General features: G+C 48.4%; 1 protein-coding gene across 9 annotated transcripts in view; it reads right to left on the reverse strand.

Annotated features, from left to right (window-relative positions):
- Positions 1–15,000, reverse strand: part of SMC6 (structural maintenance of chromosomes 6) — a 157,237-nt gene that overhangs the window by 17,521 nt on the left and 124,716 nt on the right. For 8 of the 9 annotated variants that reach the window (XM_085846620.1, XM_085846621.1, XM_085846624.1 and 5 more), the window contains 6 exons: positions 7,393–7,528; positions 6,850–6,927; positions 6,421–6,591; positions 3,828–3,965; positions 1,550–1,698; positions 1,330–1,455 (listed from right to left, as the gene is read on the reverse strand). In XM_085846620.1, coding sequence (XP_085702746.1) covers positions 1,330–1,455; positions 1,550–1,698; positions 3,828–3,965; positions 6,421–6,591; positions 6,850–6,927; positions 7,393–7,528 — 798 coding nt within the window. The remainder of the gene's footprint in view (positions 1–1,329; positions 1,456–1,549; positions 1,699–3,827; positions 3,966–6,420; positions 6,592–6,849; positions 6,928–7,392; positions 7,529–15,000) is intronic. The other variant, XM_085846622.1, reaches the window with a different exon arrangement.

Below are 15,000 nucleotides of genomic sequence, written 5' to 3' on the forward strand. Positions count from 1 at the left end.
CACTATCTCAGCGCGGGGGGAAACAGGAGGGGGTTGCTGATGCTCGGGGTATAGAGGATTTTTATTGCCCCGCGACGAGCGTCTCCACCTCGGCCAGGTCGCGCTGTCGGCCTCCCTGGGGTGCAGCTCCCTGCACGACGCGAGCACCACCTCGTCTGCCCTCGCCGCCTCTCCACAGCTCCGTCCCCTCCGTTCCGACTCCAACGCACACGACGACCAGCTCCTTCTTGCCAACTCCACCGCCCGCGAAGTCTTGACTCTCTGTTCCCTCTCGACTCTCCTACTCCACTACTCTCTGGACTGACGAACACGGTCGCTTTTTATCAGCCCCGTAGCTTCGCCCTCTCATCTTTGACCCCCTCCCTTCGACCTTTCACCTCGCTCCCCATTGGCCCGAGAAAAAGTGGGCGTGAAGGCTTTTTGATCCATAAATTTGCATATATCGATCACCCTCCAACGCCCTGGGGGCGGGGCCAATTCGCCCCTCGCTCACCGATTGGACGGCAAAAAGTGGGCGTGTGTCGTTTTTGATCCGTTTTTGAAGCACAAAATCCGTGATTTTGTACACGCTGTTCGGCGCGCGCCCTGCACGAGTCCAACACCGGTACCCACAGGCGGCGCAAGAACGGTGGCGATGCGACGGTTGCGAGGTGTGACGTGAAGGTCGTGGCGGTTGTGGTGAAGCGGTGGTTGGTGGTGGTAACAATGGCGGTTGGTCCAAATTAAAGATAGTAAAAGAAAAACGGCTATCCTGAAGAGTCGCAGCACGCATAAATGACATGTATTCCCACAAGACAACGGGTTTGGGCCTAACTACACATGTACTTACCGAGATACCTCACCTAAGGGACCTGAATGGTGGTTTGCGAATTTGGTAACCACAACACTATATACATATATACATATACACATATATATATACATATACATATATATATAAATATATATATATATATATATATATACATATACATATATATACATGGATATATATATATATATAAAAAAAAATATATATATATATATATATATATATATATATATATATATATATATATATATATATATATATATATATATATATATATATATATATATATATATATATATATATACATATACCGACAATGGGAGCGAGGATCTGGGCATAGGTGTGTGTTGCAGACGGTGTCTGTGGTCTTTTTCTCGATGAATCACCCTTTCAGAGTTATCTGAACTGATGTCCATTCCAATATAATACAACATACGTATTCTTGACATCATGAAGAATGGACACTGTACAAACTCAACAAAACTTTTTGCAACGAACCAACATTCACCCACACTCACTTCCGGAATTTGGTGTACATATCAACCCTCTTCTTCATCATATGTCCAAGGAAATGAACAAAGTTATTAAGTTTCTTCATGTGCCTCTTGCTCTGGTTGTACCGAGTCAGCAATTCAGTGTAAATTCTGAATGAAGGGAAGAGATAAAACTTCAGACAAAATTCCACTGTGCCAAGATAACCAACCAGGCAGGCAACAAGGCCATAAAACAGATGCTCACCTTAATACTTCAGCCTTCTCTTTCTTCGTAGGATGATGTGTGGAATCGATTCGAGCTTTCAGTTTTTCCAGGGTTATCAAAAGGCAGCGTGTGGACTGTGTCACTTTCACACGATCCGGGCAAATCCGCTGTGCCATGGTTGTAACTTCCTGGAAAGGGCAGGCGATCAGTGCTCTAAAATCACTTCTGGTGTCAAAGGTAGCAGCAATGACTGCTCTCAAATGGTGCCTTTATTTTTTTTCTTCACTCTCTACCAAACTTGTAAAAAGCTAGTGTGGTATTCTTGTAGATCATTTAATTTCAAATGGTTCTCTATCTCAAAGCACAAATGAATATACTGTATATATTCTCGATATTAAGGGAGCCTGGTGTTGGCGCAGTGGTTAGGGCAGCGGCTTGGGATCCAAAAGGTCCTGAGTTCAAGCCCCGTTGAGCCACTGAATTAATACACCAGGGGGTTGACTCAGCCTGTCATCCTTCCGAGGTCGGCGAAGTGAGTACCAGAGCACTGGGCTGGTGTATGCCCCGGTTAGAATAGGTGTACCATATCCCTGTCGTAAGAGGCGACCAGGGTTGCGTCAGGAAGGGCATCTGGCGTAAAACCTGTGCCAAATCATTGTGTGGATCATAATGGATGATCCGCTGTGGCGACCCCTTACGGGAGCAGCCGAAAGAAGAAGAATATTCTAGATATTAAGGATGCAATTACATTGCATATAAAAGCCTGTCAAAATTGACAAGTTGGAATTATTTTATTTGAAATATTCAAAGAAAGTGGAAGATATGATGTTTCAGAGCAAGAAAAAGCGTTATTTTGAAACACTACATGTACAAATTTGATCCTATTTTCTTTATCTAATGGAACATTTCGTTGACAATACAACCTCGTGAGCATGCCAAATTCTGAAGCCTCGGATGACCATCAGGAGTGCTTATATCATCTTTATTTGACATCCAACGGATGCAAATGAACAATCGCTTTACTTTGCAGGCGTTGTACATCACCGTACAGCGAATTTTACCTCCATGCACCTTGTATTTATTGTTATTTTAAAAACGTTCTGTACACCACCATTGAGGCTAGGTTTGCAAGTCACAGTCTACAATTCCAATGGAAGAGATGTCATTATAATCTTATGAAAAATGTTAGTTTTACCACATCGATGCCTTGCCCCAACCGCAAAACACCAGTGTGACACTTTATAGCTGAGTCGAGATTCAAAGCCAGGCTAGACCTTTCGGAAGCGAGTATGCATATCACAAAGCAGGCAGGTAAACTCACATGCAGCCATTGTTTCAAAGACAAACACAAGCACAGGCAAGGCCTCTTTTCTGCCATACTTTTCTTCAATACACCTCGACAAAATAAGGTTTGTCTGTCTCAATGATGCACAACAGGAGCACATTTTCTTTGGAGCATCAAAGCAAGTTTCAAATTATATTGGGACAAATTGCTCCATAGTTGACCCTGAGTAGCCAATCCATTTCAACATCACTGATGGATGACCCGATGGTTTGGGCAAATGAAGGATACTTACATTCATGGCATTTACATGAAAGCTGAAAAGAGCAGAGGTGTGGGCCAAGGAAAGAGTCTACAATTTTTAGGAAAGACTAGAAGCAATGGATCCCAAGTACTTGAAAAGTGCAGAACTTCTGAGACCTCATGCCAAAATGCAGGGGTGTACAGAATCATATTCAAACTGCAGATCCGAGACTTTGCACTGCCACGTCATGCAACGATAAAACTCCGCACATTGTGTGGAGAGGGGATGGGGAGGAGGTCGTCAGAAAGAAACAAAAATGAAGGATTACAATCACATAAATGGCTTATTTTAAAAATAAACGACAGAGATGAAGGGATGAAGGATTCGACTGAGCATGCTGGAAAACTCCCCACCAGAATAAGAGCTGTTGTAAAATGTTAAGCTGCAAAGACGCTCTTATGTGTCCGTTGACTTTTCATGGTACATGTCAAGGCCAAATCAGTTCCACTCTCGCACGGTACTCACTCACTTCTGCTCCAATATCACTCATAAAAATAGGCCTTTGCTACCCTTTCATAATGTGATGTCAAACGGAATATGAAGCTGCCTGGGCAATTCAAAAATTTGAGTTAATTTTGTTTGGCCGATGAAGCCTTGAGGTAAAAACATGAAGCATCCAAGACAAGATGAACATTGGTTTCCTTGCATGATTCACTCAAGGGTTGGTTGTCAACTTTGGTAATTCTAGGATACATCTTTCTCTCCTTTCCTTCTCATTGCATTTAATATACCTGCAATTTTTGCTCCTGCTCCATTAGCTTCTTCTTAGTGTCAGAAAAGTCATGCAGTTGGACTCTCTTTTTCTCTTGCACACTCCTCTGCACGCACTTGCATTTCCTTATTTCGTATTCCACACTTTGGTACTCGGTCTGTGAATGCAGGTCAGGCACAGGTGAGCAATTCCAACGTGACTCGAAAAGCATCTCACAGATGGCACCGTTACTCTAAGGAGTGCATCATGGAGAGTTTACTGAACAACAAAACAACAACATTCCAGGCACTGCCATTATCACACTGGTTAAGGACATTGCACTGATCAATTCATCCATGGTATTTAATATGCAGAAACCCTGAGCAGGTGAGCAGCAAGGCGGAAAAGGGAAAGGGGGTGGTTGACATTGAGAAAAGGAATGATAAAGGAACCTCAGAAAGAGAAACGAGGAAAGGAAAGCGTGGGAGAAAAATGGTGAAAGAAGAGGTTGGGAAATGACGTAAAACAAAATAAGTTATAGTATCTCCCAAAAGTGAGTACACCCTTTACAAAAATGTACATATTTTGTTGTAACTTTTACTTAGATATATTATAAACACAAAACTCAAAGAAATGATAGAGTAGACATTCTGTCATACATGTACAGGCCCAAAACATTTATTCTGTGGAAACAATGTGGCATACTGGGCATATCTGTGAAAAGGGGGGGGGGCAACAAAAGTGAGTACACGCTCTGTACTTTCCCACATTGAAGCGTTATTGTTTTCAGTATTTTGTATGTCCACCATTGTTTTTGAACACAGCAGCTATTCTACTCGGTATGGAGTTGACCAGTGTTCCACATGTCTTTGCTGGGATCCTGTTCCACTCCTCTGCAATAACTTCTCAAAGTTGCATGATGTTGGACACCTTTCGTCCCTCAACCTTACATTTCAGGATGCACCACAGGTGTTCTCTTGGGTTTAGATCAGGTGACATGCTTGGCCGCTCCAACACATTGACCTTCGACTTCTTCAGAAAGGCAGTTGTCTGCTTGGAACGATGCTTCGGATCGTTATCGTGCTGAAATACAGCTCCTCCACCAAGTTTTCGCAGGGAGGGTAACATCTTCTCGTTCAGGATGTCACAGTACATCGTAGAATCGATGTTTCCCTGAATGAACTTGAGCTCTCCAGTAACGGCAGCATTCATGCATCCCCAAACCATGACACCACCACCACCACCTTGCTTGACAGTAGGGATAACGCACTTGTCTTGGTACTGTTCCCCAGGTCGCCGCCAGACACGCTGCACTCCATCAGATCCAAACAAATTGATCTTCGTTTCATCAGACCATAGGACATGTTGCCAGTAGTCTAGGGGCTTGGATTGATGTGCTTCAACAAACTGTTTGCGAGCTTTCTTGTGGCTCTGCTTCAGGAGAGGTTTACGCCTTGGACGACGCCCAATGCGCGACGTATGGTTTGCACACTAACAGACTGGCCAGAAGCTGCTGAAATCTCTTCAGCAATCTTTGCGGCACTTTGTCGTCTGTCTTGGAGGACTAGATTCTGAACTTGGCAAACAGTACGTGCAGTCATCTTTGCTGGTCTGCCCTGGTGAGAGCAACTCATCGTTGTACGCTTCTTGGAGAACCTCTGGATGACCTTGGCCACGGTGTTGGGGCTTACTTTCAAAGAAGCACTGATCTTATATCCTTGGCCATCTTTATGTAGGACAACGATTGGATCTTTGACATCTTTCGAGAGCTCTTTACTATGAGGAGCCATGCTGCTTTCTCAATGGTGATTGGTACAGTATTTCCTATGCAATTATTTCTTCAGCAAGCAGATAGACAATTACTGCATTGAGTACACTTCTTCACTTTTAACATACCAGGGATATTGCAGCTCTATGGACATTGTGTGTATTGTTTGGTGCATATTTGTACCTTTAACACTCTGACTTAAAAATGCAGAAAGTGATGAAAATGGAAGCTGTTTTACCATGCTTGACTTGCTTCTTGTGCAGACAATAGCAGGGGTGTACTCATTTTTGTTGCCTCCTCTTTCAGAACTATTCATAATATACCACATTGTTTTCATGGAATGGCAGTTTTGTGCCTGCATACATATTGCAGAATGTCTACTCTGTCATCATCTCTAACCTTTTGCTTCTAGCACAGCTGCTTAAAAAGTTACACTGAATTATTTACATATTTGTGAGGGGTGTACTCACTTTTGTGAGATACAAGAGGGAAGAGGATGGGGAGGGTGTAAATGTCACTTATGTGTACAAAGTAAATTAATCACTCAAGATCACCAATCAATGAAACAATCCGTTGGAAAATCTAAGCAAGTATAAAACATTAATCAAAATTTTAGAACTTGTACAAAAGCTTATCGATCTGCCATTAAAGTCGACTAAGGCTGAGGTTTATAATCGAAAATAATTACAAGATGAATGAACAAACACCAAGGAGTCACACAGCATTCAAAGTAAATAGTAGGGTTTGACATTTGACCCTCCTGTTGAAAACACAATTATTTTTTCCATAACTTCAGTTACTCGCTACACAAATGCACAAACAATATGGTTATATTACCCCAGACCTCAATGCCAGGAGACCTTACCCGAACAGATTCTTCCTCCTTTTTCACAACATTAATTTTTCTGAGCTGTTTCTGTTCTTCTTGCTTCATTTGCCTGTATTCCTCTTGGGTGCTTTCAGAAATGTTCGCAGCGTTATCGAACTTTCCTTGCAGTGCTACAATCTGCTCCTGCATGTCTTGCAGTTCTTCCTCCTGTTCACAAAACAGGTCGGTCCGAAACTCGCATTAAAATGAGGATAACATCACTCTGACTGTAAAATGAAAAGGTAGTGCTGACTCATGGGGGCAGGGTCCATCTTGAACCCTCCTCCCAACCCCCCCCCACCCCACCACCCACTGCTCTGTTGGTTGGAAAGCTACTGGTGATATAGTCCATCTGTATGCTTGGTCTCTGTCAAAAACAGCTACACCTACACACACGTACATAAACTTATTTTGCATTCTGCTCACCAGCACATAGACACTGCTTTCTTCAGGCTCCACATCCTGCAGTCTCCGAAGTTCATTTGATAGACTCACAATGCGATCCTATAAAAACAATAGGTAACCGCAGCACTTGAAAATTAAAATAAAAATTACAATAAAATAGAATAAAACCGCACCCATGTCCGAATGAGGAGGTTCAGTTTGGCATTTTAAATATGAAATGGTCAAACGAACAAAACCCATTAGAATTAAAACAGTGGTTAGAAAAGATATTCTTCATTTTTGACAGACGGATGGAAAGAAGGACAACACCAAATATTGAAGCAGCTTCACCGCTTAACATTAATAATGCGTGCACATAAATATGAGAGCCAGAGGGCCTTTAAAAGTATATTTTTAGGTTCTCAGAAACGTTGCCAAATAAATAAATTAAAAAAAAAAATCAGGTTTCTGGTGAAAGGGAAAAATCCTCATCAGCACAATTTAAAATGGTTTGATCTGCCTTTAAACAATGCAGCAGACCTCACAAAAATGTCTCAATTGCATGTATTCACAAACACACTCAACCTGGATCTGTGTCATCTGTGCTTGCTTCTGTGTAAGCTGAATGGTGTTACTGTGCTTCTCCTTATCGTTAAGGGTGACTTCTTGCTGCTTTTCATTGACCTGGCCCTTGACCACAACCAGCTCCCTCTGTAGTTCTCTGCAAGAAGACAATACCACATTATATGTATATATATATATATGTATATATATACACTAGTACATGCCCTACGTGCGTGCCCGTACGTGCGTGCCCGTACGTGCATGGGGAAAAAAAACCCCCCAAAAAAACTTTCAAACCACAGAAACAACAACCACACAGGCCGTTCCTTCACTCTCGCGGGCACGTAGGTGCGTGCCCGTAGGTGCGGGCCCATACGTGCGTGCCCGTACATGCAAAAAAATTATTTTTTTTGTACGTGCCCGTATGTGCAAATTTTTTTTTTTAATTGACGTCATATCACCGTGTCCTGTCATTGGTTGATAAATAAATGGCCATAACTTGGGAACCGCTTGCCCGATTAATATCAAACCTTGAAAAGGCACATCCTCAGGTCCCCAGCAATATTCCTGGCAAGTTTCAATTAGATCGGACCAGTGGTTGTCGAGAAACAGCGGTCACACACACACACACACACAGACACACACACACAGACACACACACACAGACACACACACACAGACACACACACACAGACACACACACACAGACACACACACACAGACACACTCACACAGACACACTCACACAGACACACTAACACACACTCACACATACACACTCACACAGACACACTCACACAGACACACTCACACAGACACACACACAGAGACATATACACACTGCTACAGATACACACACACAGACATACACACACACAGACACATACAAACACACACACACACACAGACACACACACACAGACACAAACACACAGACACACAGACACACACACACACACACACACACACACACACACACACACACACACACACACACACACACACACACACACACACACACACACAGACACACACACACACACACACACACACACACACACACACACACACACACACACACACACACACACACAAGAAACGGTGGCTGTGGCCTTTAATCACCAGCTCCAGCTCGGGGGACAGGTGAGCTGAAACTCAGAGCTTGACTCGAACCTTTCCACCTCATGTGGTCTTCAACTTGTCTGGACCCGGGCTCCAGCGAGAGCGAGCTGGATCCAATCGCCGCGATCCTTCCCGAGCTCCCGCGAATCCTCCCATGCTTCCCAACACGTGCCGGTGAGACGAGGCGCCGATCGTCGCTTCCCCAAGGATCCAACACCAAGAAGCGGCCGATGCGTCGCACCAAGCCGGGAAACAAAATGGAGAACGAAAAGCTCCACGAACCAAGAAGAAGAGGAAGAAGAGGAAGAGGCCTCCACTCGCAGCTCGAGCCGAACAACTGGCTCAAGTTCCTTCCAAAACAAAGCAGCAGCCGAAGCTCACTGAGCCAGCCGAAGCAAAAAGCTTCCAAAGGCCTCAAGCCAAGCAAGCCAAGCAGGACCCGATGGCCTGCTGAACGACTGCTCTCTCCGAAGCAAAAAGCTTACTCCTCCCACGGGACTCAGCACACGAACTCTGCACACGGGACTCCCATGAACTCGGCCCACGAACTCAGCCCTAACACGGGACTCCCCCAAACTCAGCCCACGAACTCAGCCCTACCAAGGGACTCTTTTTGAACAAAGAAAAGATGTCCTCTTTATCCTTTGCACCCCCTCCCCTGCACCCGGCGTGACTCATGCCTTCGTGATCCACCCCCCCCGCTCAACCACGGGTGGGAGTTGTTGACGTCACCGCAGGGTTCTTCTTCCTCTTCGCAGAAGAGGGGGAGGGACGTATCCATTGTTCGCTCCCTAACTATTAAATCGATCTGCAGCGCATCTAATCAATTTCAAAACATTTAAACAATGGAAGGTGAGCTATCTAGGGAACATGCACTTATCGACATAGCTGACTAAGGGAACCTGTATGTTGTGTGCAATTGAATTCCAAATTCATATATTATATATATATATATATATATATATATATATATATATATATATATATATATATATATATATATATATATATATATATATATATATATATATATATATTGTTGTGGTTACCAAATTCGCAAACCACCATTCAGGTCCCTTAGGTGAGGTATCTCGGTAAGTACATGTGTAGTTAGGTCCAAACCCGTTGTCTAGTGGGAATACATGTCATTTATGCGAGCTGCGACTCTTCAGGATAGCCGTTTTTCTTTCACTATCTTTATTTTGGACCAACCGCCATGATTACCATCACAACCACAACATCAACCACCAACCACAACGCCGCTTCACCACAACCGCCACGACCTTCACGTCACACCTCGCAACCGTAGCATCGCCACCGTTCTTGCCCCGCTGTGGGTACCGGTGTTGGACTCGTGCAGGGCGCACGTTGAACAGCGTGTACAAAATCACGGATTTTGTGCTTCAAAAACGGATCAAAAACGACACACGCCCACTTTTTGCCGTCCAATCGGTGAGCGAGGGACGATTTGGCCCCGCCTCCAGAACGATCGATATATGCAAATTTGTGGATCAAAAAGCCTTCACGCCCACTTTTTCTCGGGCCAATGGGGAGCGAGGTGAAAGGTCAAAGGCAGGGGGTCAAAGGCGAAGCTACGGGGGGATAAAAGGACGGTGTTCGTCAGTCAGCAGAACGAGAAGGAGTCGGAACGGAGGGGACGAGTGTGGAAGTCTGGAGCCCGAAGCCTGCAGTAGCTGGAGAAGCTGAAGAGAGTCGGACGAGGGGGTGCTCGCGTCGGTGCCAGGAGCTGCACGCCCGAGGGAGGCCGGCAGCGCGTCCTGGCCGAGGTGGAGACGCACACCAGGGGTAATAAAGATCCTCTATACCCCGAGCATCAACAACCCCCTCCTGTTTCCCCCCCGCGCTGAGATAGTGCGACCAAGGGGGCCCCTTTTCCCACCCCCTGGCAGGCACTGTCCGCGAGGCCCGCGGAGTGAGGCGCCATCGCCGCTCCGCGTCTCATCACCAGACGGGTAGGCGCGACCCGGTCTCGGCCTCAGGCCCGCCTCATTCTTGGGGGTATTTCTTTTCCTTGGTTTTGGGTATGTGTTGTCGGCGCCGTCTGTGAAGTAGAATTGTATAAGTGTTGCCGTGTGCTCGGTAGTCGGTATTAGCTCTGCACTGTGTTTTCACTTTTATATTTGCTTTTTGTGTAAATGGAATTGTGTTTTCTTTTTTTTGTGTGCTTTTGGTGGAATTGTATTTGTGTGCTTCCCGTGTGCCGCGAATAAATGTGCTTTATTGTTGAACTGTTCTCCCGCTTCGCTTCGTCTTTTCCCCCATTGAACCCTCATCTTGCTTCACGTAAAGGGTTGGTAGTGGGCTGAGTACGCCCGATAATTAATCGAACCGTCGAGGTCGACGATAACACCGCTCGGTTATTCTGATAGTACGGAACGGGTCGCTTAAGTGGCCCGTGTCCGAAGTCGACCTGCGGCGAGGTGCGATCGCCCGGTCTACCCTCCGCGTGGGTACTTAGGTAGGTCGAATTTGGCGAGCAACCCTATCCCACGCGGGGGCTGATTGGCTCGATCGCGGTGAGACCAAAAGGTGCACCCGTGACTGGTTCCCGGCGTTAGTCCGAGAGGGTCACGACTGGATTGTCCGTCCGGTGGGCGACGTGCCGCGATTCGAGTTACGTGGCCGTTCGCACGCTGGCGGGCGCGAAATCCGCAACACTGGTGTCAGGTCGTGCGATACAAATTCATCGCCCTCCTCGCGGCACTGGAATCGGAGAACAGGAAAACGGGCTGTCCTGTCTCCAATTAAATTCACGGGAATCGGTCCAGGGGTGAGAGAAGCGACCCCCGATTCCCTCCAAATTACGAGCGAGCTAAATTAACCCTTCACGAGAAGCAAGATGGCGTCTCAAGGCGAGCGGGAGCCGGGGGTATTAGAAATGTATATGTGTAATAATGTAGAGTCCATGGTCCAGGATGGAATCCCCGAGCAGGAAATGTTGATTGTGCAGGAACACGGACTCGCCCAACTGAACCCAGGGCCCGAGGTGGGTGCGGCAGCGGCCGCGGTGTATGACACCTCCCCCCCCCCTCTCCACCAAGACCCTTCCCCAACCCCTGCCGAAACGGCTCACTCAAGCGCACCCGACGTGGCCCAGCTATGCGCCATGCTGGCGGCAATGACAAATGAAATAAAAAACGAAATGAAAGACATGAACAAACAAATAAACGAAAAGATGGATACAAATAAAAACGAAATGAAAGACATGAACAAGCAAATGAATGAAGTGAAAACGACGATGGATACAAATACAAACGAAATGAAAGGCATGAACGAAAAGATGGATACAAATACAAATGAAATGAAAAACGAAATGAACAAGCAAATAAACGGAATGGAAGCAAACATGAAGGAAGAAATGAAAGAACTACGGGGTGAGACGCAGAACATGGGCCGATGCCTGCAGGCGGGCATGAAGGCCGTGACCAGGGAGCTGGGAATGACGACTTCACGTGTGGGAGCAAACGAGCTGGAAGGGGGTACAACGGCTGACAGGCCCGCGGTGGAGGCGGGTGAAAAAATAATTCGTGGAACGTGTTGGGCGAGGGTCGTGACGATGACCGAAAGGGAAAAATTAAATGGGGAGACCAAAACGTGTGAGACGAGACACGAGGTGACGACAACGGAAATAATAGTTGAGACAAGAGAGGTAAAGGGTGAAGAGTTGGCAGTGACGGTAGCCGGGAAGGGAACAATAGAGGAAAGACTACACGAGGAAGACGGGGTAAGTGACGCACACACACACACGGAGGTAGTGGAGGATAATGGGGGTGAGCTGGCGGACTGGGTAGAGACCCAGTGCGAGCACCTGGATGACCTCCTCCAGGAACGAGGGGAGGGAGTATTCCCCCTTGAGGCGAGTCACGACCAGGTGAGTTCGGTCGTGCTTTGCGAGGTTGAGGGGACGAGTGCTGTGGACGGGTGCACGGAGAGCTTGGGGGGTGTAGAGGCCCCGGAGACCCTTGTGGGGACACAAATCCCCAGTGTGGTTGTCCCTGTGTGTGTGGTGCAAGGTGTGAGTGCGTCCCCGTGTGTGGAAGCGACCCCGTGTGTGAGTGGTGTGGTGGCGATGGTGCCGGAGTGCGTGCTTCCCAGCACGCCGTGTGTGGATGAGGCACCGTGTGTGAGAGAGGCCGTGTGTGTGGATGAAACGGCCAGTATGAGTGAGGCACCGCGGGTTAGTTCCCCCGCGTGTGTGGATGAGGCACCGCGGGTGAGTGCCCCCGCGTGTGTGAGTGAGGGGCCGTGTGTGGATGAGGCACCGCGGGTTAGTGCCCTCGCGTGTGTGGATGAGGCACGGAGTGTGGATGAGGCACCGCGGGTGAGTGCCCCCGCGTGTGTGAGTGAGGGGCCGTGTGTGGATGAGGCACCGCGGTTGAGTGCCCCCGCGTGTGTGGATGAGGCACGGAGTGCGAGTGAGGCACCGCGGGTGAGTGCCCCCGCACGCGTGAGTGAACGGCCGTGTGCAAGGTCGCTGTGTGCAAGGGAGACCGTGTGTGTGAGAGAGCGGTATGAGAGGGAGATGTCGGTTGGCATGCGGGAGCACGCAGCCGCGTCTCCCGGTGTGAGTTTAATGGTGTGGACTGTGTGCGTCGTAACACGCAGGTATGCGTGTGTGGAATGGAGACGGAGACGGCGACATGGGAGAAACGAAAGCCGAGTAGCGGCTGTGGTTGTTTCGAGGACCGTGCCGGGTTCACCCAGCAGTGAGCACGCGGTTCGTGCTGTGCAACGCACGAGACCACCACGTGCTCGCTTGCGAGAGTGAAGTCCCGGTCCGGAAACGCACGCGGTGGATTTGCCGATCCCGCGGACGGACAAAGTTTAGGCAGGTAAATGGATTTGGACCGGACGGGTTCTCCACGCGATCGTGTGTGTTAAGCTCCAACGGGCAAAGCACATGTGTTCGCGTGGGGAACCCCTCGAGACGTGGGGCTTGTTTTTTTTTTTTATGCGCACGGTGACGTCATGGCTGCACGTGTGGTTGGAATCCGGCAGGAGGGGTATCTCTGCCGGATGGTCCCGTCCAAGGAGGGACGAGGAACACGTGCAGCTGCATGACGTCACGGGCAGGTGCAAAGTGCGCGAGCTCTGAGTTGCCGCGCTGGCGCTGCGCATGTAGAAAAAAAAAAAAAAGGGAGAACAAGCCTCACTTTCGGGTGCAAAGGATTCCTGGGCAAGGGGTGAAAGACCCCCTTGACCTGGGCACAGGATGGAAACTAGTTAGGGGGAAGGGTAAGCTTAGTTAGACCGACTTCATGGGGCAGGGGTAAGTCCTCATGGAGTCCGTGGAATGGATTAGTTAGAGGGATGATAGCGAGATTTAGGTTGGGAAATAAAATGATTTATTTGGAGACATGGACAGACTTATGAATGTGTAGAGGGGACGTAGCTTAGCTACGTAGTGTTAAAAGGAACGTGCTGTAGTTTAAGGGACGACGTGGGAGCACGAGTTAGTTAGGGGATGTAGTTAGGAGGATGGCAGAGTTCAGTGGTGTGTGTGTGTTGAAAAGTTGGGAGGTGAGTACACGTTGAGTGAGTGAGGCCAGCGGGTCTGTGTGTAGAGAGCGAATGGGGAATGCATGGTGCGATGAGTGATTGGGGGGAGGAGTGACTCCCGCCCAAGGGACCCCGGGGTCAGTGTAGACTGAGTTAGCTGGGTTAGTCAAATTGAAAAATGGAGGTCGTTTTGTTGTTGGTGGGAGTGTAGGCTCGAGACCCATTTGGAGGGGTGCAGGAGCCCTGTTGACGGGCTTGGGAGCGTGGCTGCGAAAGGTGAGTATCGCTGAGTGGGTACCCCGGGCACCAGGCTAGTCGGCCGCGGTAGGCCATGGGCCCATGGGGGGCCGGGATAGAGTAGTGGGCACGGGTGCGCCTGCTTGGTGCGGGGGCCCGGGGCGCCATTAGCCGCGTGGGCAGTGTTGTGGGCACGGGTGACCCTCGGAAAGGGGCCCGGGAGGCCGGCCTGCCACGTGTGCGTTTCAGGGGAGGTGCCATGGGGGGCACTCCCCGGTGTTAGGGAGCTGGTAGGCTCGGAGGCAGTGTAGTGCCCGGGGGTGCCATCGTCGGAGAATTGGCAGAGGGTCGTGCCTGCCAAAGGGAGCCACGTGTCCCAGCCAGGAGACCGTGTGAGGGCACGGAGAGAAAATTGGGGGGCGAGGCCCGAAATTGTGAGGACACCAACACAGGTGACGGGAATCTGGGTTGTTAGAACCAATAGTTTAAGCGAGAGGCGCTTGTTGAAAGCCCCGGGGTAGTTTAACAGTTAAATGGTTAGGGTAGATTAGGAGATGTACCCCTCCGCACCATCCATCCCCTCGCTGTCGTTGTGGGCCGCTGGACCCACTTTGGTTAAAGATCGCCGAACTCTGGGGAGGCCATTCTGAGGCTTCGTTGGGCCTCGACACAGGACGTTAGCTCTCCCTTGTTCCCCTCTGGGAAGGGAACGTAGGGGTTGGGAGTAGGCTAGGTGACAGGATAGGTTAG

Source organism: Eptatretus burgeri, chromosome 11, assembly GCF_056783735.1.
Source record: "Eptatretus burgeri isolate ZD-2024b chromosome 11, Ebu_testis_v1, whole genome shotgun sequence".
In the NCBI taxonomy this organism is placed as follows: domain Eukaryota; kingdom Metazoa; phylum Chordata; class Myxini; order Myxiniformes; family Myxinidae; genus Eptatretus; species Eptatretus burgeri.